Below are 23,265 nucleotides of genomic sequence, written 5' to 3' on the forward strand. Positions count from 1 at the left end.
GCAGGTGATGAGGCCGTGGTTCTGCAGGATGATGCTGCGGCACTTGGGGCCGAGGGCCTGGGCGATGCGGGCGCCCTCCTCGGAGGAAAGGACGGTGCCGCCGTAGCGCGGGTAGACGGCCAGGTCGTTGTAGAAGCGCAGCGCGTCCTGGTAGAGCATCTCGATGGGGCGGCCGAAGCAGGAGAAGGCCTTGCCGTAGACCGAGTGCGCGTGGCAGGCGGCGTTGAGGTCCGGGCGGGCCTTGTGGATCTCGCTGTGGATGGCGAAGGCCGGCCCGTTGATGGGATGTTGGGCGCCGCCGGGCTGGACTTCGCCACGCTCGTTGACGAGAACGAGGTCGGAGACGCGGATCATGGAGAAATGCATACTGAGGGGGTTGATCCAGAAGTGGTCTGCAAGTCAGCAGAGTCAGCGAGACTAGACGATACAGGCACGCATTTCCAGCTAGTTGCTCACGAGGATTGATCGGGTCCCGGAGAGAGATGTGTCCGGCAACGCCTTCGTCAAAGCCCTGCTTGGCGAACACGCGGAAGGCGGCGGCCAGATGCTGCAGCTGGTATCTGCGCTCGTCGAGCTTGTTGGCGAAGGTCGGGGGCGAGCGGATGACGACACGGCCTTCTTTGTCGCCGAGGAAGTGGACGTCTTCGTAGAAGGCGGCCTTGTCGTCTTTCTTTTCATCGGCCTTGTCGGCCTTGTCGTCGGTCTTTTTGATCTCATCTTCAGGTTTGCTGCTGGGTTGAACAGTTTCAACCCTGACGGTTTCGGTAGCGGTGGTCGTGGTGGTCGTTGTAGTGGACATGATGATATCGCAGTCAGAGTATGTAAGAAAACAGTACTGAATCCAAATGTCTGATTTTATGTCTGATTCCTAGTGAAGGTTGCCTTCTAGAAGCTGTTTCTATCTATCTTCGCATCCATCCATCTATCTATCTATCTGATGACATCCCCACTTCCCCGGAGCATTCATTCCATTCCATCGGGACTGACGGAGCATAGATCTCCGACTTAGCCTCGTGTTATACCCCACATTTCTTCCCCGCGTCGGAGGATGATGCTCCGCGGGTACGTACTGAATACAAAGTAAAGTCCACGGAGGATGCGATCCGAGGACAGTGCTGTATTCGTTGGTTACCAGACATGCACGTCTGTGCATACACGTCATATCTTGTCTACCGTGATCTACATCTATCGGAGTGAAGCTACCTGCGTAAGTACTAAGTACAGTACTTTATTAGTAACTAATCTAGGACGCTTCTGCCATATCTACTCCGACTGAGCACTGCAACTGTCTAATATCCTCCACTCAATTCAACTCAATCAACTCATCCAATTCAATCAATCAATCAATTAACAGCTCTAGAGAATACAATGAAAGCAGTCAGCATCAAAAACGGCAAAGGCCCCGCCGACGCCCTCTTCGTCGACGACAACGTCCCCGACCCCCACCACCAACAGGAAACCGCATCCTCGTGCGCATCCGCGCCTTTGGTCTGAACAAGATGGACATCATGCAGCGGGAGGACCGATACCCGTACCCGCTGCTGCCAGAGTCGGGCAACATTCTGGGTGTGGAGTTTAGTGGTGTCGTGGAGGAGAAGGGGCCCGAGTGTTCGGATAGTTTTCAGATCGGAGATCGTGTCTTTGGGCTTGCGTATGGCGGGGCTGTGAGTGTCACCTCCTCTATGTACTGTACATACTATTTTCTGGGGGGTAGTGGGAATGCTGACTGATAGCTCAAAGTACGCCCAGAAGATCGTCGTCTCGGAGAAGATGCTGCTTCCTCTTCCTCCGAGTCTCTCGTTCGAAGAGGCTGCCGGTGCACCTGAGGTAAGTCAGACTGTCATGACACATCTACACGAACGACCAGCTGATCGACTTCAGACCTTCTTCACCGCCATCCAAGCCATCCACCTCGTCGGCAACCTGCAGCCCGGGCAGACCGTGCTCATCCACGCCGGGGCGTCGGGCGTCGGGCAGTCAGCGATCCAAGTGGCCAAGTTCGGGGGCGCCTCGACAATCATCACAACAGCCGGCAGCGACGAGAAATGCCAGCTGTGCCGGACACTGGGGGCAGACATCGCGGTGAACTACCGCACAGAGGACTTCGCGGAGGTGGTGCGCACGGCAACCAAGGGCCGGGGCGTCGACCTGATCGTCGACCTGGTCGGGCAGAACTACTGGCACCGCAACACTGCATGCGCAGCGATGGACGGACGCATCGTGCTCGTCGCCGCGCTGAGCGGGAGCAAGATCGCCGATTTTGACCTGCGCGCGCTACTGAACAAGCGGCTGTGGGTGCAGGCGACGACGCTGCGGACGCGCGATGCGGCGTATCAGGCCCGAGTGCGCGATTTCTTTGCTGAGAGGATCCTCCCGCATCTGAGTAAGGGGGAGATGAGGACTGTTGTTGATAAGGTCTATGACTGGAGGGATGTCTCTGAGGCGCATAAGAGGCTCGAGTCCAATGCGCATGCGGGGAAGATTATTTGTCGGGTGACAGAATAGCAAGTAGAGCAGAGCAGATATAGTATAGAGCATACGTGATATATTACTACTTATACTTGCGTTCGACTGAATGAGTAGATAGTATTAGAGCAACATGATGTTTACTGTTTATACTTTCGTTCGACTGAAGAATTCGATCATCTTGTTGAAAACTCATTCACAAAGCAGCCTTCTGATTCATGTAAGACTAGGGTCTACAACTATCAACATATCCACTCGATATCAAATATGTAACTTCTAGTCATGAACGTATCCACTACATCAACGTGATTCTACCCAAACAACCTCTGCGGATTCGTCACCCACAGCTTCTGCCACGTCTCGTCATCCGGAATCCACTCGCGCACCTTTCTGATATGCGCCGCATCGTCGACGTCTCGGAAGTCCTCGACATCATTCAGGCGCTGCTCATCCGTCTTCCCCTTGCGGGAGACCCCCAACTGCGTATGCGGCCAGTCAGTGCCGAAGACGATGCGGTCTGGCCCCGCGGCAATGATGGCTTTGGCGATGGGCGTCAGCGCCTCGATGCCCTCGGGATGGCCGTGGTAGAGCCGCTCGAAGCCAGAGATCTTCACCCAGAGACGCTTCTCGCGGATCAGGTCGAGGAAGGTCGCGAAGTCAGCTGAGTTTTCTTCACCGGGAAATGTGCCCCCAAAGTGGTCGGCGACCAGCTGGATGCGCGGGTCCAGCTTCGTGCGGATGAAGTCTGCCATGGCGGCCCAGGCCCGCAAAGGGCAGAAGATGCCAATCGCCCAGCCCAGCCGCGCCAGGCGCGTGGCCAGCTTGCTGACTTTGGCGATGATGTCGCTGCCTTCGCTCTGCGTGCCGTGGCCCCAGGACATCTCGTGTAGGCGCGCGCCGCGGACGCCGGCGGCGTGCAGCTTGTCCAGCTCCTCGTCGGTGATGCTGTCGACGTCGATGGTGGCCAGGCCGCGCAGGCAGCTGTTGCCCGAGCTGTCGATGGCCGTCTTCTTGCTGAGCGTGTCGAGCAGCGGCGCGGGCGACGACCCTTGCATGGACGCGTGCACGACGACAATGTTCTTGCACCCGGTTATCGAGGCCGGATAGTCGGCCAGCGGCGCGGCCTTGGGCGTGTACGACCGGGGGACGGCATAGGGGAATTTGTCGGGGTCGAAGACGTGGATGTGCGTGTCCCACGCGCCGGGGGGGACGAGCTCAGCCATGATGCAGTCGTAGTCAGCAGTCAGAAGAAGTCAGATTGATTGCTGTAAATGATTTTTTTGGTTTGGTGACAGTTCTGTCATGGTCAATCCATGTATTTATAACAAGACTCCATTCTGTAGACCCTTGCTATCCCCCAGACCATGTTCAGTCCAATGCAACCCTGCTCTGCTGAAGCCTGACGGACTCCTCTGTCCGACGCTCGGCGGGTGATGCTCCGCGTCGATCTTTCTTACCCCGGATTCTACCCCGGATTTTAGCTACCCCGGACGCACGGGCTGGAGCACTCCGCCTTACCCCACAAGAAATCCCAACGGTCCAGTGTCCACCGTTTTTCTTCGTCCGTTTAGTAAGGGGTGCGTGCAGATATGTATTAGAGCAGTTGAACTGGCAATTGCTAAATTCCAAAGCCCATTCTTGATAATAGTTATATGTATTATGAATTGCCCACAAGTACTCCGTACTTCAGGAGGAATTGGAAGGAATAACGATGAATAATTCACAGCGTAGTCTGATACCCATCGACGTCTGAAATTGCCACCAGGTACAGACATGGACATACCTAGATGAACGCCACAAACTGTCATGACTCGATGAAAGAATGCTCCTGTGACCCCGCAACTTCGTGGTCCGCGGGCATCTAGTGCTGATAGAGTATGGTACAAACCTACTGTCGACAAGCTATACAATTAGCACCATATAAGACAGCTTAAGACAGCTGTGTACAATAAAAACATGGACTGACACCTGAATCCTTCAATTCAGTGCACACTTCACCATGGCCCTCAAAACAATCCCCCCCGAGGTCAGGATGACCCCCCTGCAGGCCCTCATCTGGCTCTCGTGCTGGGCCTGCTGGACCCTGGGCTCCATGCAGTACTACGCGCTGCCCTTCACGCTCAGCAACGCCGCCACCGCGCTCAAAGTCGCCCAGACCAAGATCTCCGAGGCCAACACCACCGCCATGCTGTCGCGCTCGCTGGGCGCCGTCATCTTCGGCGTCCTGGCCGACCAGTATGGCCGGAAACTACCCCTGCTGGTCGATCTGCTGCTTCTGGGCGTGTTTACGCTGTGCACGGGGTTTGTGCGCGACTACGGCCAGCTGGTTGGCTGTCGGTTTCTATTCGGTTAGTCTAGACGTGCTTCGTTTGAAGAGGTATAGCTGATGTGATCACAGGCATCGCCTACGGCGGCACCTACGGCCTCGTCATGGCCATGGTCCTCGAGGCCGTTCCTCGCCGCACTCGAGGCGTCGTGGCCGGGTTCACGCAGCAGGGCTTTTCGGCAGGATATCTGTTCGCGTCGGGTCTGCATCTCGCGATGAGTGTGTCACATCCTGCCTTGTTTGCAGAACTCTTGCTAACAGCTAACCCTCAGATACATACGGCTGGAGATCGCTGTACTGGCTGTGTGCCGGGCTCACCGTGCCGGTGCTCCTCCTCCGCACCGTCACGCCCTCCTACTCGGTCACCAGCCAGGCAGTCGAGAACGGCCAGGCCGACGCCAGGGCCGCAGTGGGCGGCAATCTACCGTTTCTACACAAGCTGCGCTACGTCGTGCGCTACCATCCCAAGGCGTTCGTCTACGCCTGCTGCCTGACGGCGTGCTTCAACACCATGGGCCACGGCACCATGGACCTATATCCGACGTTCCTGGTCACGCAGCGCAAGCTGGACATCCGCCACGAGACCTGGGTTACGTGCATCCTGCAGATCGGCGGCATCCTGGGCGGCATCACCGGGGGATTCCTATCCCACCGGGTGGGATTTTATGCCAACTGGGTTGCTGCAGCCGCCGCGCTGCTGTGCGCCCCCTGGCTGCCGCTGTGGGTGCTGCCCACGCGCTGGAATCTGCTCGCCCTGGGCGCCTTCTTCCTGCAGTTCTTCTATGGCGCGGCCATTGGCAACCTGGGCAATCTGCTCCAGCAGCTGTGTCCGCATCCAGGCATGCGCGCTGCTTTTACGGGGGTAGCGTACAACATTGGAAACGCTATCTCGTCCATCGCGCCAACGGTCGAGACGGCCCTGGGCGAGTGATTCCCGCTGCCAGATGGGACGCCGGACTATGCCCGGACGCAGATGATATTAGTCGCAATTGTATGAATCCACCCTCAAATTGATTGCAGGGATTTCTTCATTCTGACGATACACAGGTCATCGCCCTCCTCGTCGCAGTCCTCGCCAGCATGCCGGTCAAGAGCCTCAACCAGAAATGGGACGAGCAGGATCCCAATGCGGGCATTCCGCAGGAGAGAACGGATGGAGAGATCAGTCTACCACGCCAGGAGAGCGTTTCGAGTAAGGCCGATGCGGCGGGAGTGCATATTGAGAGGAGTCAAGATAGTTAATTAGATACGGGTGTTGGGTGGATAGCTGTCTTGTTTTGAGTATTTCTATTTCTACTTTATATTCTGGTTATAGTTGTAGTGGGCTGAAAGAAAACTATTTATTCATCGCTGTGCATTTATCAGCTGCTTTGTGGCAGTATGTAATCTCGTGATTGGAAGATATTACGATTTCATTTTTTTTATTTTCTAATTGTTTTATTTTTTTCCTGCTGGATAGATCTGAGTGAATCTGAAGACATAAAAATGACGAACGAAAAGATTAATTGTCCATTGCAGACAGTACACCATGCAGTCATACAGACTATATCGCCAGACTATACTCCTACTCCTACATCAGCCTTCCTCTCGCCTTTTTAGCCTGCAGACCACGACTGATGAGTTCGACAACATCTTCGACCGTCTGGCCACGGACTCTCTGGTCAGGCTTCTCCTTGCCCAATTCAGTATCTTCAGCGACAGTTCGATAGACCTGGCTGACGCTGTGGAATCTAGCAGCAACAGTTAGAAAATGAATCTCCATCGCAATCAAACTAGAAAACATACAGATCCCTCTCAAACCCACTCCCCGCCATCGTCTCGCCTATCTCCTCCATCTCTCGCACCCAGCGGTACGCCTTGGGCGGCATCGTCACCAGCCCCTTCTCTGCCAGCCGCAGCGTCGACGGATTGTACTGCTCCAGCAGACCCCGCAGCTCGTATAGCACGCCCAGTCGATGCGCGGTCGTGAACGACTGGATGGACAGCGCGACAAAGCCCTTCGTCAGGGCGGCATAGCACATCTTGATGCCCGTCGCGGCGCCGATATTCTCACTGACATGGCGGATGTTGAGGATCTGTGAGACCCGTTGGTCTGGGAGGCGATGTGGTCCAGAGACAATTAACGACGGACAGTGCCAGGGTGGATCTGTCGAGCTGGCATTGCCATTCTCTTGCGAATTCTTGTCATGCTGCAGCGGATACGGCACGCCCCCGATAATCCCCCCACCGATCAGAACAGCCTGGGACGAAACTCCCTCGAACAAACGCGCCGTCTCGATAGCGGTGCCAGGCGACGTCGCGTTCAGATCGAGATAGTACAGCGGCGTCTGCCGGCGTCTGCTCGCAGAAACGGCCTTGACGACTCGCTCCGCCGTGTGCAGCGCGTCTCGCGGGGGCACAATCGACAGGACGCAGTCGCTCTGGTCGACCAGCTCGCCGAGGGACCGCATCAGCTCGATGCCGGCTGTCCAGGCGCGGGTTTGGGTTGCTTCGCTGGAGGAGTCAGCAATAATCATGACATGAAAGACTCCAGTGCCTACCTTCGGTCCGCTGCATACGTGAGCACGCGGTATCGATGGGCCATCAGCAGCTGGGCAATCCCCAGGCCCATCTCGCCGATGGAGATGACTGCGATGGTGCTAAACGCCATATCGTCGTAATAGTGTACAGTACAGGACATTCGCTGAAAAATTCCAGGACATGCCACGCAATATAATGTGCCGCACAAGATAATGCATAGACATCCGCAACTTCATTCCGTCTTATCCATGTCCTAATCAGCTGATTTGACATTGCGGAGTGCATGACTGCATGTTACTGTCGTTGCTGCCAGTTTCCCGATTAGGCGATGATGATCGCGGAGGATTACACTCCGTCGACGGAGGATTTCGCTCCGTCGCGGCATTCGGCACAGCTCCAGACATGCATATTAATAATGGCCAGTGAGAATCCTCTGCATGAACGAACTAACCAGCTGACTTCTCCTCACTTCTCCTCACAATGCCGTCCTTGCCATCCTCCTGCGACGTCCTGGTGATCGGGGGCGGAAACGCCGGCTTCTCCGCCGCCGTGGCCGCCGCCCAGGCCGGCGCTGGCCAGGTCATTCTGATCGATAAATGCCCCCAGGAATGGGCCGGCGGCAATTCCTTCTTCACGGCGGGCGCCATGCGCACCGTCCACGACGGCCTGCCTGATCTGCTGCCGCTGGTGAACAACGTCGACGCCGAACTGGCCAAGATCATCGATCTGCCGCCGTACACCAAGGCCGACTTTGAGAATGACATGCGTCGCCTCTGCCAGGGCCGGTCTGACCCCCGGCTGACCCGCATCCTGGTCGACGACTCGCGCAGTGTCATCCAGTGGCTGAAGGCCAACGGCGTCCGCTTCCAGCTCTCGATGAACCGGCAGGCCTTTCTCGTCAACGGCCGCCACAAGTTCTGGGGTGGACTGGCCCTGAAGACCGAAGACGGCGGCAAAGGCCTGATGGAAGACCACAAGAGGGCCGCGAAGAGACACGGCGTGTCGGTCTACTACTCTACTGCAGCGCAGCGTCTGCATCAAGACCCGCAGACAGGCGCCGTCACCGGCGTCACTGTGAGCCATCACGGCCGGACGATGACCATCAACGCCAAAGCCGTGATCCTGACTGCCGGCGGCTTCGAGGCCAGCCCGCAGATGAGGGCGCAATACCTGGGCCCCGGATGGGATCTGGCATACGTCCGCGGCACGCCCTACAACACAGGCGACTGTCTCAACATGGCCATTCGCGACGTCTCCGCAAAGCCAGCAGGCAACTGGTCCGGCTGCCACGCTACATGCTGGGATGCGAACGCCCCGGCCAACGCAGGAGACCGGGAGGTCTCGAACGAATTCACCAAGTCCGGATATCCGCTCGGCGTCATGATCAACGCCAACGGCGAGCGCTTCGTCGACGAGGGCCTCGACTACCGGAACTACACGTACGCGGCCTTCGGACGGGCGATCCTCGCGCAGCCGAACGGGATCGCCTTCCAGGTGTGGGACGCGAAGACGACCCCCTGGCTGCGCAGCGAGGAATACCGCGACGGCCGGGTGAAGAAGATCCAGGCATCGACCATCGCCGAGCTGGCCGACAAATGCTGCAGTGAAGGTCTGCAGAACCGCACGCAGTTCATCCAGACGCTGGAGCAGTACAACGCGGCGGTGTACGCCCACCGCAAGGCTCACCCGGACCTGAAATGGGACCCAGCCGTAAAAGACGGCCTATCGACGAGTGGTCTCCCTTTGCCGAAATCCAACTGGGCGCTCCCCATCGACGAGCCGCCGTTCCTGGCCGTCAAAGTCACCGGCGGCGTGACCTTCACCTTTGGCGGGCTGGCGGTCAACCCGGAGACGGCGGCGGTGATTTCGTCGGCGACGGACCGCGAGATCCCGGGATTGTTCTGTGCGGGCGAGATGCTGGGAGGATTGTTTTATGGGAATTACCCTGGGGGAAGTGGATTGACGGCTGGTGCGGTGTTTGGTCGTAGGGCAGGCATTGCGGCTGCGAAGAGGGCTGCAAGGGATGCTCGTGCGAGGTTGTAACAGCAGCAAAAAGCCTCAGATGGGAAACCTGATTTTTATAAGCAGAGAAATGAAGAGTGAGAATAGATAGACTGATTCCTGCCAATTAATTTGTATATACATACTTCATTCTGATAAATAGAGTATCAAGCAGATAATCCCTGGTCTATAATTATATTGCTACCACTAGTAATTCCAACTAAACCTATCTATCTATATAGAAGGATACCTTGACCTATTCATCCTACGTGATCACCATTTTGGTTGTAGTTCTCGTCGACGGTGAGATAGCAGAGATATTTGAATTGCATGCTATCCACAGACTCTTTTCCCGTTTGTGTCGTCTGGAGCAGCAGTTGTAGTAGTTTGCCTTTAATGTGCTAGTTAAGGATAACAAGAATTTGTCATTTTTTTGTTAAAAAAAAATGTTAAAAAAAAAAGATTAATCTGCTTGCACAGCACTCACGCTAAGCAAGGAAACAAGGAAAGAAAGAGAAGAACTACTTTGATAGTCATGGACAGTCAAAAAAAAAACAGCAAAGGAGTTAACTGGCAGTCTGAAGCGAGGACGAGCAATGCATTGAAGTCAGTCTGTGTAAACAAAACTCGAATTCATCATCATATCATTATATGTGTTAACTCAGCTGCGACATAATTTCACTGCGAGTTAGTCTCCTCTCCTGTACAATTATCAGCTAGCCATGATCAATCATGATCAATCACCCGGTAACTGCACTGCAAACCAATCTGACTAGACGAGCACAGTAATAAATGATCGAATCCGTCAATATCAGCCTGCTGAAGAACAACTCACAGGAAATGCAACCCCGCATCAGTCGTGGTTCCATACTGTACGTAAAAATCGTTCTGCTCTGACTCTATAGGATAGCAGTCAGGCAGGTCGGAATTACCTCACATTAGCTAGGATCCATCCATTTAGCAGTCGCCATACTGTTAATCTTGTTAACAGCCAAGTCATTCATAATATATCAACTATATCAGTGCATCGAATGCAGAAGTTGATTTGTATGTACAGTACTGTACAGGAGCAGCCCTAGCCCTGAGCCCTAATCAGCTGACCTGCATACACCACACATATAATCGCCCTGCTCTATCTGTATCCAGTAGATACATAGTAGACTATTCCATTCCAATCGTATTCGTATTTGCAAGCAGACCAGAGTCCAGACTGAAAATGATTAGATTATCATCAGTAGGGAACTGGGGATGATTATTACTCTGTACGGAGGAGTACTGTCAAGCAAGCATTCAAGCTTCCTTTTCTTTTAATTTACCCCACAAAAGCAATTAATACTAGCTTCCTAACTGACCAGGATCCAGGGTCCAAGGGCACAAAGGCCGGAAAAGAAGCATCCGAATCGCGCGATCTGCATGCATGCATATTAATCAATATCTAGACAGGCGCACTAGGTACTGCCTCGGTCGGGATTAGATTGCGAGATTCACGTGAATTTACCTCCATGTACATGTATACAGAGGAAATATGGACGAATGATCAAATGAATAACCTGGATAACCATGTCAGAGTCTTGAATGATGGATTATTTCTGCATGTCGATCATCTTTCTTCTCCAGCCGGGTTCTTAGCTAGGAACTAACTATCTTATCCTATCCTAGTTTTTAGTGTTTTCTTCTTTTTCCCTTTTGGGTGGAGGACACCGGGCGAAAAGATGTGATCTGCACTCTCCATAAATATAAACCATAAAACTGCCCAGCATGCCTTGATCGAAGTATCCGTATCTTATCTTTCTCATGTCCCTGCCTATCACCATGACACTCCTCGCCCAGCTCTCGCTGGCCGTCGTCCTGCTGGCCTTTCTTTTTCCTCCCTTGCAACAGGATTCTCCTCCCCAAGCGAGCATGCAACACCTTCTTCAACGCCTATCCCAATGCGACTTTCTTTCCTCCGGAGCCGGGGTACATTGAAGCGAATACGGGTGAGCAGCATCAATCACCTCACATATCACACTAGCTAGCTGGATTAATTCTGATTTTGATTCTGATTTATATATAGACTTCTACACCTCAAGCGCAGCACTCAATCCCGCCTGCGTCTTTGAGCCCGCGACGCCCTCGCAGCTGTCCTTCGCCGTCAGCACGCTCGTCCGGCTCGATACGCTCTTCGCCGTCGTCGGAGGCGGGCACATGCCCATTCCCGGAGCCAACAACATCAATGGCTCCGGCGTGCTGATCGCCTGCAAGCGGCTGAACCAGTTGCGTATCTCGCCTGACCTTGGCACCGTCCACGTCGGCCCTGGCAATCGCTGGGTCGACGTTTACCGCTATCTCGCGCCGTATAACCGCTCCGCTGTCGGTGGGCGTGTTGGGCATGTCGGCGTGCCGGGATACCTGCTCGGCGGGGGAGTGTCGTTTTTTGGGAATGAGTATGGCTGGGCGTCGGCGAATGTCGCCAGTTTTACTGTATCATCCCCTGTCTGTCTACCTACTTGTCTAAGCGGCTAGACTGACGAGACAGGCCGTCCTGGCAAATGGGTCCATTGTCACAGCCACCCCGACAAACGAATATTCAGATCTCTTCTGGGCGCTGCGAGGCGGCGGTAATTCCTTCGCGCTGGTCACCGACTTTGGGCTCAGGACGGTGCCCTCAGGAAAAGTCTACGTGGGAACGACCACTTTCGACGCCAGCGTCTCTGGCACGCAGTTCCTGGACAAGGTATACGAGTACGGTCTGCGAGCGGCCGACGACCCCAAGGCAGCTGTCATCCCTCTCGTGGAGTTCTCGTCAGGCAGTACTACGCCGTCTTACAGCGCGTATCTGTTCTACAACGGCGAGAATGCCGCGCCAGAACCGCTGGAGCCGTTCCTCTCCCTGCCGCAGACGAGCAGAACCTTCAGCTACCGCACCATGTACGACTGGTCGCTGGAGACAGACACCGAGCTGTTGCTGCTGACGGGGTTCCGCCAGCGCTTCTGGGTGCTGCCGGTCGGACTCAACCGGACAGCGCTGCAGATCATCCACGACACGTATATCGACTCTGTGAGGCAGTTCAGCAGCAGCGGGATCTACCTCACCGCACTGGCAGTGATGCCCGTGCCTCGGACCTTCTTCACGGCCAGCCAGAAAGCTCCTGGAGGTGGTGACCCCAAGGCGTCAACCCCTCACAAGAGCCCTACATCTGGATCGAAGAAAGCTTCAGCTACACGGGGACACTAACAGACTCTGAAATCGACCCATTCTACTTGCAGACAAACGCCAACATCACGGCTAGGCTGCACGAAAACGGCCTCGAAATCGAAGCCTTCCACTACCTCAACGACGCAAACAAGGCGCCGACGGACGCCGTCTGGGCGGGGTTTCCGCGGGGAAATATTCAGCGGTTGAAGCAGATCTGGGCGAAGTATGATCCTGATATGGTCTTTACGAGGTTGATGCCTGGGGGGTGGAAGGTGGAGGATGCGAAGGACACTGTGAATCAGGCGTAGCCTGGGTAAATATCCTTTTGATTCCTTTCTGAGGAGAGAAATATCGATGATGGAAGTTCACTTCTTCATTTACTGTTATACATAATTTATAATTTTATAATCATTAATATTAACATGAGTGATGTTATTGAATTTGACTGTTATATATAATTTACGATCTTATAATCTAGTATTAACATGAGGATAACATGAGGATGATGTTGAAAAGACTCCCAATGCAGTATGTAGTATGCAGTATGTAGTATGCAGTATGCAGTACCGTAACGAACACATGTCATATCGTCTTTTCTGCACGTAGGAAATAGAAAGATGATTCATTAAGAAAAAGCTTCTCTCCAGCAGAAATGCCTTCACTTCCTTTTCCCCCTTGCGCACTGGGATTAAATACCCAGCTTAGTTAATATAGCACAACTGCAAATCGGAATACCTAAATATCTAAATATATACTATATATTTGATCATTTACATAATTCGTCATTCGTCCTCATATATATCATCTCATCTCATAACGTATTATATTTTGTTTGATAGTTAAACCCCCTCCTCATGAACAGGAGACCCAGCATCCTTCTCAGAATTGCTCCCCGCAGAATGCACCTGCAGCTTCTCCTCCTCGTCGCCCCTCCGACCAATCTCCTCGTCCATGCGAATGTATTCCTCCGGGCGGGAGAGTTGTGTTGCCGCTGGAAAAAAAAAAGTAACTATTAGCATGGTCACTTCACTAGGGATGTGGGGCATACGCACTCTTATCCCACGCAACGACAATCCCAGGCTTGTTTTCAAAAAACCGATCAATGTCCTCTAGCGTCCGGTTGGCTGTCTCCGGGTAGAAGAGGTACGTGATGGGGATGAAGCTGAAGCAGATGACGGCCCAGATGATCCAGAAGCGCCAGCCCAGGTTGGCGATGCCTGGGGGGGTGACTTGGACGACCATGTAGTTCTGCGAAGTACGTAAGTAGAGTGGATAGTGGATATTGAGCTTAGGTGACTCACCATAATCCAATTCGTTGCCATGGCCAAGGACGCGCCCTTGGTTCGCATCTCCAGCGCGTTGATCTCAGTTGGGTAGAGCCTTCGATATAAATATCAGTGACGTCCGACATTTTCTTTCCTGCCTGCACCTACCACGGCACCCCCAAAACCCCCATACCAAAACTCGCAAAGAACACAAAAAAGAATGAAACCGCCACGATCCCCATCTTGTACGGATCCCCCCTCCCCGTGTCCGAAATCGCCAGCGCAATGGCAATGACCACCCAGCAGGTGCAGCACGCCGCGGCCGAGGACATCATCACCTTGCGGCGGCCGTAGCGCTCGATGATGAAGTACGCCAGGCAGGCGAAAAAGAGGTAGTCGACGGACCCTGCCGCGGCCAGGATGCGCGACAGCAGCTCGTTGATGTGCAGCGCGTGGATGAACACGTAGGACATGTAGTAGCTGGTGATGTTGATGCCGGAGATTTGGTTCATGGCCTGCATCCAGGCGCCGAGGATCATGCGGCGGAGGACACCGGCGGGGCCTGCAGTCGTCAGAAGAAGTCGTCAGAAGAAAGAACCGGAATCTTCAAAGGGACTCTCTCACCCCTCCCCGTCACCAGCTGCCACCACGTATACGTCGCCATGTGCTCGCGATCCAAGATATCCTTGATGATATTGAACTGGTTCTTGACCGAGGGCGAGTCGACAGTCGCGCCATTCCCCTGCAGCGCGGCGATGACCTCGCGCGCCTCGTCGTAGCGGCCCTTGCGGATCAGCAGCCGCGGCGAGTCGGGCAGGAACGGGCAGAGAGCGTAGATGAGCAGGGTGAAGAAGATCTGAAAAGCGAGCGGGAATCGCCAGGCGACGCTGCCGGGGGCGAAGGAGAAGCCTAGCGTGAGCCAGTTGGAGAGGGAGAAGCCGGTGATGCAGTTTGCCTGGTCAGTCAGTAGACGTCACCTAAGCCTAAGGAAAGAAAGGAATGTACTGTACCATCTGGATAATCACCAACTTCCCCCGACTCCGCATCTTACTCGTCTCCGCCTGCCACACGCCCGCCGTCGCCGTGTTCATGCCCGTCCCCAGGCCAGCCACCACCCGACCGACCATCATCTGCGCGACGCTGTACGACGCAGCCTGGATGACGGCGCCGACAGCGATGACGGTGCTCCCGACGAGGATCTGGCGCGGCCGGCCAAAAAAGTCACCCGTCCAGACGGTCGACATGGCACCGACGAAGCAGCCAATGTTGTAGACGGAGGTCATGGTGGCCTGCATGTTGGCGGAGGGGTGGCCCATGGTCTGGAGGAAGTTGTCGCCGATGATGACGTTGCCGAAGACGCCCTACACAAGCATCAATCAGGGAGTAGATTATGGGTGGTGTTTGGGAAGCATACCTGGTCGTAGCCGTAAAACACCAGCACGGTCGATGCTGCGATGGAGATCCATACGGTGAGGGCTTCGCCCGATCCGCCCCAGTATTTCCTCCCCATGGCAGTCAATCGTGAGTCAGTTAATTAGTACAAGCAACAGAAATCGTATTACAGGAATAGTCCAGACGAGAAGTACTGTACTGTACACTATCAAAGGCAATTCAATTGCAGGAAAGATTCCTAAGGAAGGGCAGGCCGTTATATACACTCAGGATGTTTCAGAATCCTCCTCTCTTCTTTATCCCCGCATTCCCCCGGACCCATCTGTCAACTGCGGATTACCCCGTCTGGGGTCCCGATGTGCCGTCTGGAGATGCCCCATCTGGTTGTCTCGTCTCGACTCGTCCCGGACCGGAGACCGGACGTCCAGAACGCAGTGGAGGCGAGACCTGGCCGTCATGACGAGTCCAGACAGGAACGACGCAATGCGGAGAAAAAAAACCAACAACAGAACGACTCTAAGAGAAAGCTTGTTTAGTCAATTAACCCGAGAAGCACGCAGATCAAGCCTAAAAATGGCATAGAAAGATAACACAACAAGGCAAGCAAGGCAAGCAAGCCGAGCGAGACAGACCGAGTAAAGAAGAACGACGGAATAAAGTGAGTTTATTGAGTTTATCGGAGAAGCGCCGACGTGAACAGTTGAACTGAGTTTGTCCAAAAACTACCGAAAAGAGTAGGTCTGCCGAGGATCGTCATTCTTGTCATCATCCTTCGGGGTAGAGTTCTCCGGGTAAATTAAACAGAACATTTAAGACGAGCGAAGCGAGTCGTTAATAATAAAGGCTTGTTCAACATTAAGAGTAATATAATTATTGACTCTCGATAGGAAGAATGGTTTGATTTCCGCCCCATATACTATATATATATATTTCAAGACGTCTGACTTTTTTTTAAGACATCTAAATTTTTTTTATACAGTCTAGCGAGTATCTTTTATTTTATTTTTTTAGACGTCTAATTTTTTTTTCTTTTCATACAGTTGATAGACTGTTTGATTGACGGTAGTTCAAAACCCCAGGCAGGGATCCCGTATGGTGGTATGTAGTCTTTTTCTTTGGCACCTCTGTCTATAGATGTATGCACTGTACTGTACTGTATGTATGTACCTACTTCTAACATGAACAAGATCAAGAACAAGAACTTTTTTTTTAAAAAAAATTCAATCAATCACATCGAGTCGTCAATAATCAGCAATAATCAATAATGAATAATGAATAATACCTAATACAGGAAACAACGCCGTGGGAAGAAAAAAAACACACACACAAAAAAAATTAACAGAAAGAAAAAAAAAGACAAACATAACCCTCGAAAAGAAGAAAAAAAATTCAAATGCACATTCTCACAGTATATACTCGACCGACCGACCTACCTAGGACATGTAGACATGTATTGTATTGTATACCATACCCCAACGCAACGCAGCGCAACGCAACAATCCCGGTCAGTAAGTACAATTTGAATTTGAATTTGAATTGGAACAGCCAGAAAACGCAACGGATGGGTATTTCGCAAGCAACTGCTAGACCTCTCCTCCATCCATCACCGGTCGCGTCTCGTTTCGTTTGGCACACGCATTCTGGATTCCGTTTAAAGAGAAAATGCATGCAATGCGAGCCCGGAGAAACGCCCAATCTATCCATTCCATTCCATTTCATTCCATTCGATTCAAAAAATGCGATGGGAGAGCGCCGAACAGTCAATCAATCAATGTCTATGACAGCAGAAGAAGAAGCTTCAAAGCGGAAAACGCCGAGAAAAGGTGCCAACAACACAGTTAACACACAAATGGTCGAAAGCAAATTGTCCCTGACGGTACTGGCCGAAAGGAATTCCCTTCCTATCTCACACGCTGGACCAGAATGGACGACTGACAACATCCTTCCTCTTCCTCTTCCTCTCACTTCATTGAACTTCGACTAGACGAGCCCAGTTCGACCATGACCACACGTCATGCTGGTCAAAATGGGAACCCGCTGAACCCGCCACGCGACTGCGCGCCCGCAAACGGATTGCCGCCCGCATGCGCAAAGCCGCCGGCGCCGCCCATCATGTTGAACAGAATGTTGGGGTCGATGTTGATGTTGGCGCCGCCCATGCCGCCCATGTTGGTCGTGAAGGTGGCTCCGCCGCGGCCAAACATCTCCGATGGATCGATGAGGTCGTCGCCATTGTCGTACGCCGCGCGTTTCCTAAACCAGTCAGTAAAAGCCTACCATGCTTGGAGTCTGGAGGAGGGACATACTGAGGATCAATCAACGTCTCGTACGCTTCACCAATCTCCTTGAACTTCTCGTCATTGCCCGGGTTGTCACGGTTCTTGTCCGGGTGGTACTGGATGGCCAGCTTCCGGTACGCCTTCTTGATCTCCTGTTCGCTGGCGTCCTTGGACACGCCCAGAATCTTGTAGTAGTCCTTCCGCTTGCTCTTCTTCAGCTCGAACTCGGCGTGCCGGATGTCGTCCTGGATGCCCTTCTCGCCCGGGTTGGCCTCGGCCACGCTCTTGTAGTCCTTGACGGCTTCCTCCCAATTGCCCGCGGCGCTGTAGGCCTTGGCGCGGATCTTCTTGGCCTTGGTGTACGACGGGTCCAGGCGCAGCGCCTCAGTGCAGTCCGCGATCGCCTGGTCGTAGTTCTTCAGGGTCAGATGCGCCTGGGCGCGGTTCTGCAGCAGCTTCGAGTTCATATCCTTGTTGTTGGGGTCGATCTCCAGGCCTTGCGTGTACAGCTCAACCGCCCGCTGGTAGTCGCGTGCCTTGAAGGCGGCGTTGCCTTCTTCCTTGGTGCGGACCAGCTTCTGCACCAGACGCAGCAGCTGGAACGCCTGCTTGTTATCCGGGTCCATGTTGAGCGCCATGCGCAGGTACTTCAACGCCTGGTCGTTGTCACCCTGGCCGTAGTACGCCCGGGCGCGGAGGAGCAGCGCATCCGGGTCCTGGTTGTTCTCCCGCAGCAGCGAGATGGCAATGTCGTGAGCCTTGCCGTAGGCATTGTCGTTGCCCATGTTCAAGTGAGCCTCACCCGCCATCAGGGTCCATTTCCGGGGCTGTTTCACGCCGGGGCCCAGCATCTGCGTGGCCTGGTCGATGGCGTACAACACCATGGATCCGCCTTTACCCTCCTTCAGAGTCTCTTCGGCCTGGGTAATGTACCGCAGCATCGACTCGGCCTGCGCCTTGTCCTTGGCCGACGCCGGCGGCTGCACTTTGGAGAGCACCTCCAGCGCCTCCGCCGGACGTCCCAGACTGGTGTATATCCGCGCCAGCCGGTACATGATCTTGGAGTTGCCAGGGTCCAGTTCGAGGGCACGCTGCGCATCCTCCAGGGCCTCTAGGAAACGGTTGGACGAGAGATAGGCGGCCGAACGGTTGGAAAGGAAGGCGGGGGAGTTGGGGTTGATCTCGAGAGCTGCACACACAAAGCAATCAGCATGTCTGCGGGGGAAAAAAATCAAAAAAAAATTTTTTTCTCTAAAAATTTTTTTACACCCTCAACTTACCCTTGTTGTACTCTTGAATCGCGCGATCATAGTCTCCAGCCTTGTAAAACTTGTTCCCAGCCAGTTTGAAGGCCTCTCCACCGTCTGATGGCTGCGACTGAGATGGACTCGTCCGATGAGGCGGCGGGGTAGGACTTCGTTCTGGCTGGGCATTGTAGACACCGTTGGCCATGGTGCCGTCTTGCTGAGCAGCAGCAGCAGCAGCAGCAGGCGTGTGAGGCGACGCAGGCACGTCACGGTCAATGTCCATCGAGCTCCGCATCTCTTCCCTTGCAGCGGCCATGGCTGACAGGCGACGACGGAGCTCGTCCGGGGGCAGGTTGAGCGGGTGCGAGTCGCGGCTGTGCGAGTGCGAGTGGCGCCTGGATGAGAAAAAGCTGTGTCTGGAGGCAGTCGACGAGGAGCGGCTGTGATGGAGCTCACGGTGCGAGAGAGAAGACTTTGTGGGGGACTTGCGAGACGCTCTGAGAGGCGACGCGGGCAACTCCGGGGCGGCAACAGTCGTGCTGCGGCTGGGCGAGCGCTGGGGCAGTTGGTCGATGCTCCGTGGGCGGTCCCTGTCCCTGTCTTTTTCCTTGTCCTTGCGGTCCTTGTCCTTCTTGCTCTTGTCCTTGTCCTTGTCCTTGTCCTTCTTGTCAGGCGACGACTTGGAGAAGAGGTGATTGAGAACCATTGATGACTGCAGCGGCGGCAGCGGATCGAACTACGACGAAAGCGGTAGAAAGGTGCGTTAACTAAGCTGCTCGCAGGCACTTTTCTCCTCGCTCACCCTGCGTCCAGATCCCCCCTCCCCCTGGTGTCTGTCGCGCTCTGCACTTGTCCTCGTCCTCAGAGAGCTCACCGTGCTTGTCCAGCGTGCGATGGCAGAAGAAAAGCCCGCGGGGTCGCGCTGGTGTTCTGGCTGCGTGCAGTGGAGGCGCGAGAGAGAAGACAGAGAGCCAAGGGCAACCAGCCACCGTCGGGCTGTGGGAAGCGACCGTGTGCGCACCTCTGGCCGTTTAATTTAGACGGGCGAGTCGGAGTCGCGTGCTGGTTGCTGAGGGTCCTGCTAGTCCTGCTGCTGGCCGCCTGGTGATCGTGTGAACTGGCCGCTGCTAGCGTGCACCGGAGCAGCTCGAATGGAATCACATCGATGCTGATAGCAACGCCTGTGCAGCTCCGCGTGCTGCCTTTTCGAATTGACCTGTCTGCCGCGCCCTTCCATGCTCACCGCATCCATCGTCGCTCAGCACGCCTGCGTCTGCCGCACTGTGGTGACGTTTTTCGCGCCAGCTGTCTCCAACGGTGTTGCGGTCCCCACCCCGTTGTGAGCAGTCTGATCCTCCTGCAGAGTCGCAGACGGTTACTGTCATCTCCGTAGTCTGTTACAGTCTGTAGTCTACGCAGTTGAGGTTCCCATCCTTCTGGTTCGGCAAGCAGTAGCCATGACCGACTATCTGGCGGTCTCCACCGATATATTGTCTCGGGGAACGGACTGCCCATCGCCCCTGCTAAAACTACTGTAGCTAATTCTGACGCGTTCTACCAAAAAGAGAAAAAAAAATCCTTTTCACGAAACCCCCGACTTTTCGCCAACCTCTCTGTATCCGGACCAGACGCCTGCCCTTCGCGCCTTCAACCCATCATCAGACCAATGCTTAGCCCGCTGAGCCATGCACGTCCTTTCTAAAGCGGGACCCGACATGCCTGTTCGGTCGATTAAAGATTGTAACGCAAACGGTGGAGAAACAAAGAGTGAAGAGAGATATATCATATACCCGCCAGATCCGCAGCCAATGCATGGCGCCTTCGTTCCTGGCCGGGCGATATTCCACGGATACACATTAGACCCCCAGGTTTTCCCCCAGGTTTCCTTTGCGCCATCGATTCTAGATCATCGAAGAGATGGTCTGTAGGTTCGAAATTGTTTTCACCCCGGCGGAAGTGCCGTCTGGATTCAGCGGTCCTGTACCAGAAGTAGCTGAAGTTGTCGAAGTGATCGATGTCGATGTCGATGTCGACTTACTCGACCGCACAGTGGAAGCACGTCCAGCGGCGGTGATCTCGCGACGTCGCCTGGAGGCATCTTTACCCTTCGACGGATTCTGGCACTAGAAGAAGAATGACAGCAAGGTTAGCGACAGGCAGGGGGCAGGGGGCAGGGGGCAGCAGGACGGGACGAACCTTGTATGCGTGCCGGAACCACGTGGTGCCCTTCTTCTTGCTGCTAACCAGCGGGATCCATTCCCCGCAGCGGCCGCATAAGCCCTCCCAGATGTCCGCATTGACGCTGCCCTCCATGCGCCGCGTCTCCTTGGGAGGCTCAAATGCCCGCCCCGTCGCCGCGCTGACCCCGTGTGTGAAGCTCTTGTCGTACCAGAACGCCGAGTTCTTGAGCACCAGCCACCGGCCCGGCTTGCAAATCCCACACCAGCCCTCGCGCTTGTTGCCATGGCCCCGGACCCATCGCGGCGTATACAGGTCGTTCTCAAAGCGCAGCTCCTGCTCGTGGGGGATTAAATTGGCGTCCTCGGGGTTCATGTCCTTGGCCGGCGGCGCACTCGGCTCCTCCCGCAGAGGGCCCAGGAGATCCGGTGGCTCGGAGAGATTCGCATACGGGTCAAAACAGCAACCACCCGAGTCGGCATTGCTCTGAAGGGTCCGAAAAGTCCCTTGTCGGAAGGTGCTGACAGAGCTGGGGGTCTTGCCGCCGCTATCCGAATTCGACGGCAGCATAAAGGATTGCTGGTAAAATCGCGCGGGCGATGAGCCCAGAACCGGCGTATTGGTGAAATTTGAAGGGAGCAGATTGGTAGACGGGACGACAGGTGCAGAGAAGCGGAACGTCTTCGAAGGTTGCTGGACATTCTCCGAACCCTGGTGCATCAACGGCGAGGTGCGTCGTGATGAGGAGGATGCGTGTGAACCAGTGGACAATCGCTTCCGTGCACCATCGGCCAAGCTATACGGTGCGGCGCGCTTGCTCGGTCGTGGTGATGGAGATGCCTTGAGTCGATTGCCCGCCTTGGGCGGCTCCAACTGAGGACATCGGGGCGAAGGAACTGGTGAAAGAGCGGTAGAAGAGAGGGTGAGAGAACTCCTGGGTGTATACTCGGAGGAAGGGAGAGATGCAGGCTCGATATACCCTGACAAATGCGTCCCATCAGCTGAGGCGTTCGCGGAGCCTGGGAACGAAAGAGTCGATCCTGCATGGCTTCCAGAGATGCTACTAAAGTCGATAGAGAGCAGATCCGAGTCGGGCTCAGGAGGTTTCCTCAAACTGGGAATGGCTTGATGCTCTCCTGCGTGTGAGAGATCGCGTTGCAGGATCCGCAGTTGCGATTCGGGATTCGAAAAATTGATCGTCTCGTCGGGCATCTTCAGATTATTTCCGGCTGCATCCGTCAGCGCTTAGTCGAACTGTTAATACTGGCCAGCACCTACACCCGTCGATAGGAGGGAAAAACATGAACTCATTCCCAGCTCCTTGGTAAGGTGGAAGCGAGGATTGCGACAAAACGTCAGCACCATAACTGGCCCACGATGACGGCTGTGGATAATTCGAGGGGAAGATCTGCTCCTGCAACAACCCGGGTGGACGATAGAACGAAGAGACGGGGGGATGGAGGCCGGGGGGTCGTATTCTAATTCCCAACGCTTCCATTGTGGCCGCTGTCGACGCACTCTTCTCCGTCGCCGTCCTTGGTGTCTTGTTTGGGTCCATTTGAGGGTAATATCTCCGCCTGGAAACCGTGCCTTGAGATTCGAAAGATATATCCGTCGGTTGCCAGTCATTCCTGCAATGTCAACGACGTCAGGGGATCGTCTCCCATCAAAATTTATCAGTACGGTTGATTTGAACCTACTGATGGAAAACATTGTGATAAGCCATCCTCCCCTCAATCAACCCTGGTAATCTAGTCTGAAGACTCCCAGCCTAGCCGCCAGGTCTTGTTTTGCTGTTGGCTCGAGCAAAGATAGCCGCAGTTATCCTCAAGATATCGAGACTGAATTCTTGATGGTGGTTCCTTCAGCTTGATGCGCCGTCAAAGGTGTGAGCACAGACCGGTATCGAGTAGGGGAAGGAGAGATGCGACCAAGTCGACGTGCGCGGGGACACAATCCGCGTTGCTATGTCGTGACTGCTCGTACAAACGTAAGATTAAGGGAGCCAGCTCCAGGGGAGATAAAAGATAGAAATATATCGACCGCAAAAAATATATATATATCAATATACATACACAACCTGACTTTGAAAGAGTGACAGGGATGTGCTATCAAAAGCAAACGGTAAAAGAAGGATAGAACGTCTCTAGGTAAGACCAGAGGAAATGGCGGCAAGAGTGGGTATATAGTTGTTCCCCCGCGCGCGAACTGAGGTCTGAGAACCTAACCTCAAATGCCTAGCCCTATTGACCGCCGTGATAGGACGACTTCGTTCCTGAGGTTGTGGTTGAGAACCTCAGTCGGTCTTTGTGGCGAACTGGTGAGGCCTTCTAGCGAGGCGGCTGCCCGGGACCAGGCGCTAGATCAGGGCCTGGGATGGTTTGACGTCTGAGCCTCTGGGCGACCAGTGTAT

The 23,265-nt window shown here is 54.4% G+C and overlaps 11 protein-coding genes across 11 annotated transcripts; 5 read left to right on the forward strand and 6 right to left on the reverse strand.

Moving 5' to 3' along the window:
• Positions 1-457: 457 nt before the first annotated feature.
• Positions 458-799, reverse strand: T310_2388 (uncharacterized protein; the record flags this gene model as incomplete). The annotated part of the gene is made up of 1 exon (XM_013474707.1): positions 458-799. A coding segment is annotated over one exon (342 nt), but the record flags the coding sequence as incomplete, so codon positions are not given.
• A 709-nt stretch (positions 800-1,508) lies between these two features.
• On the forward strand, positions 1,509-2,505 carry T310_2389 (Quinone oxidoreductase; the record flags this gene model as incomplete). The annotated part of the gene is made up of 3 exons (XM_013474708.1): positions 1,509-1,664; positions 1,741-1,827; positions 1,882-2,505. 3 exons carry the CDS (start codon positions 1,509-1,511, stop codon positions 2,503-2,505), a joined length of 867 nt encoding a protein of 288 aa, XP_013330162.1.
• A 272-nt stretch (positions 2,506-2,777) lies between these two features.
• On the reverse strand, positions 2,778-3,689 carry T310_2390 (2-pyrone-4,6-dicarboxylate lactonase; the record flags this gene model as incomplete). The annotated part of the gene is made up of 1 exon (XM_013474709.1): positions 2,778-3,689. One exon carries the CDS (start codon positions 3,687-3,689, stop codon positions 2,778-2,780), a length of 912 nt encoding a protein of 303 aa, XP_013330163.1.
• A 776-nt stretch (positions 3,690-4,465) lies between these two features.
• Positions 4,466-5,723, forward strand: T310_2391 (uncharacterized protein; the record flags this gene model as incomplete). The annotated part of the gene is made up of 3 exons (XM_013474710.1): positions 4,466-4,814; positions 4,865-5,011; positions 5,065-5,723. The coding sequence occupies 3 exons, from the start codon at positions 4,466-4,468 to the stop codon at positions 5,721-5,723; spliced, it is 1,155 nt and encodes a 384-aa protein (XP_013330164.1).
• Positions 5,724-6,362: 639 nt separating this feature from the next.
• T310_2392 (uncharacterized protein) lies at positions 6,363-7,442 on the reverse strand (the record flags this gene model as incomplete). The annotated part of the gene is made up of 3 exons (XM_013474711.1): positions 6,363-6,513; positions 6,578-7,285; positions 7,333-7,442. 3 exons carry the CDS (start codon positions 7,440-7,442, stop codon positions 6,363-6,365), a joined length of 969 nt encoding a protein of 322 aa, XP_013330165.1.
• A 350-nt stretch (positions 7,443-7,792) lies between these two features.
• On the forward strand, positions 7,793-9,355 carry T310_2393 (Succinate dehydrogenase; the record flags this gene model as incomplete). The annotated part of the gene is made up of 1 exon (XM_013474712.1): positions 7,793-9,355. The coding sequence occupies one exon, from the start codon at positions 7,793-7,795 to the stop codon at positions 9,353-9,355; it is 1,563 nt and encodes a 520-aa protein (XP_013330166.1).
• A 690-nt stretch (positions 9,356-10,045) lies between these two features.
• On the forward strand, positions 10,046-10,752 carry T310_2394 (uncharacterized protein; the record flags this gene model as incomplete). Its single annotated transcript, XM_013474713.1, has 4 exons — positions 10,046-10,060; positions 10,090-10,185; positions 10,219-10,360; positions 10,676-10,752. 4 exons carry the CDS (start codon positions 10,046-10,048, stop codon positions 10,750-10,752), a joined length of 330 nt encoding a protein of 109 aa, XP_013330167.1.
• A 373-nt stretch (positions 10,753-11,125) lies between these two features.
• Positions 11,126-12,530, forward strand: T310_2395 (uncharacterized protein; the record flags this gene model as incomplete). Its single annotated transcript, XM_013474714.1, has 3 exons — positions 11,126-11,272; positions 11,435-11,788; positions 11,832-12,530. The coding sequence occupies 3 exons, from the start codon at positions 11,126-11,128 to the stop codon at positions 12,528-12,530; spliced, it is 1,200 nt and encodes a 399-aa protein (XP_013330168.1).
• An 800-nt stretch (positions 12,531-13,330) lies between these two features.
• Positions 13,331-15,266, reverse strand: T310_2396 (MFS sugar transporter; the record flags this gene model as incomplete). Its single annotated transcript, XM_013474715.1, has 7 exons — positions 13,331-13,482; positions 13,544-13,739; positions 13,793-13,871; positions 13,925-14,318; positions 14,381-14,711; positions 14,767-15,117; positions 15,171-15,266. The coding sequence occupies 7 exons, from the start codon at positions 15,264-15,266 to the stop codon at positions 13,331-13,333; spliced, it is 1,599 nt and encodes a 532-aa protein (XP_013330169.1).
• Positions 15,267-17,169: 1,903 nt separating this feature from the next.
• Positions 17,170-19,380, reverse strand: T310_2397 (DnaJ and TPR domain protein; the record flags this gene model as incomplete). The annotated part of the gene is made up of 3 exons (XM_013474716.1): positions 17,170-17,401; positions 17,455-18,616; positions 18,708-19,380. 3 exons carry the CDS (start codon positions 19,378-19,380, stop codon positions 17,170-17,172), a joined length of 2,067 nt encoding a protein of 688 aa, XP_013330170.1.
• A 451-nt stretch (positions 19,381-19,831) lies between these two features.
• On the reverse strand, positions 19,832-22,350 carry T310_2398 (uncharacterized protein; the record flags this gene model as incomplete). The annotated part of the gene is made up of 6 exons (XM_013474717.1): positions 19,832-20,068; positions 20,284-20,393; positions 20,465-20,575; positions 20,713-20,797; positions 20,871-22,081; positions 22,131-22,350. 6 exons carry the CDS (start codon positions 22,348-22,350, stop codon positions 19,832-19,834), a joined length of 1,974 nt encoding a protein of 657 aa, XP_013330171.1.
• Between the last annotated feature and the right edge of the window lie 915 nt (positions 22,351-23,265).

The sequence above is a fragment of the Rasamsonia emersonii genome (genome assembly GCF_000968595.1).
Source record: "Rasamsonia emersonii CBS 393.64 chromosome Unknown ctg1118621760026, whole genome shotgun sequence".
Classification (NCBI taxonomy): Eukaryota; Fungi; Ascomycota; class Eurotiomycetes; order Eurotiales; family Trichocomaceae; genus Rasamsonia; species Rasamsonia emersonii.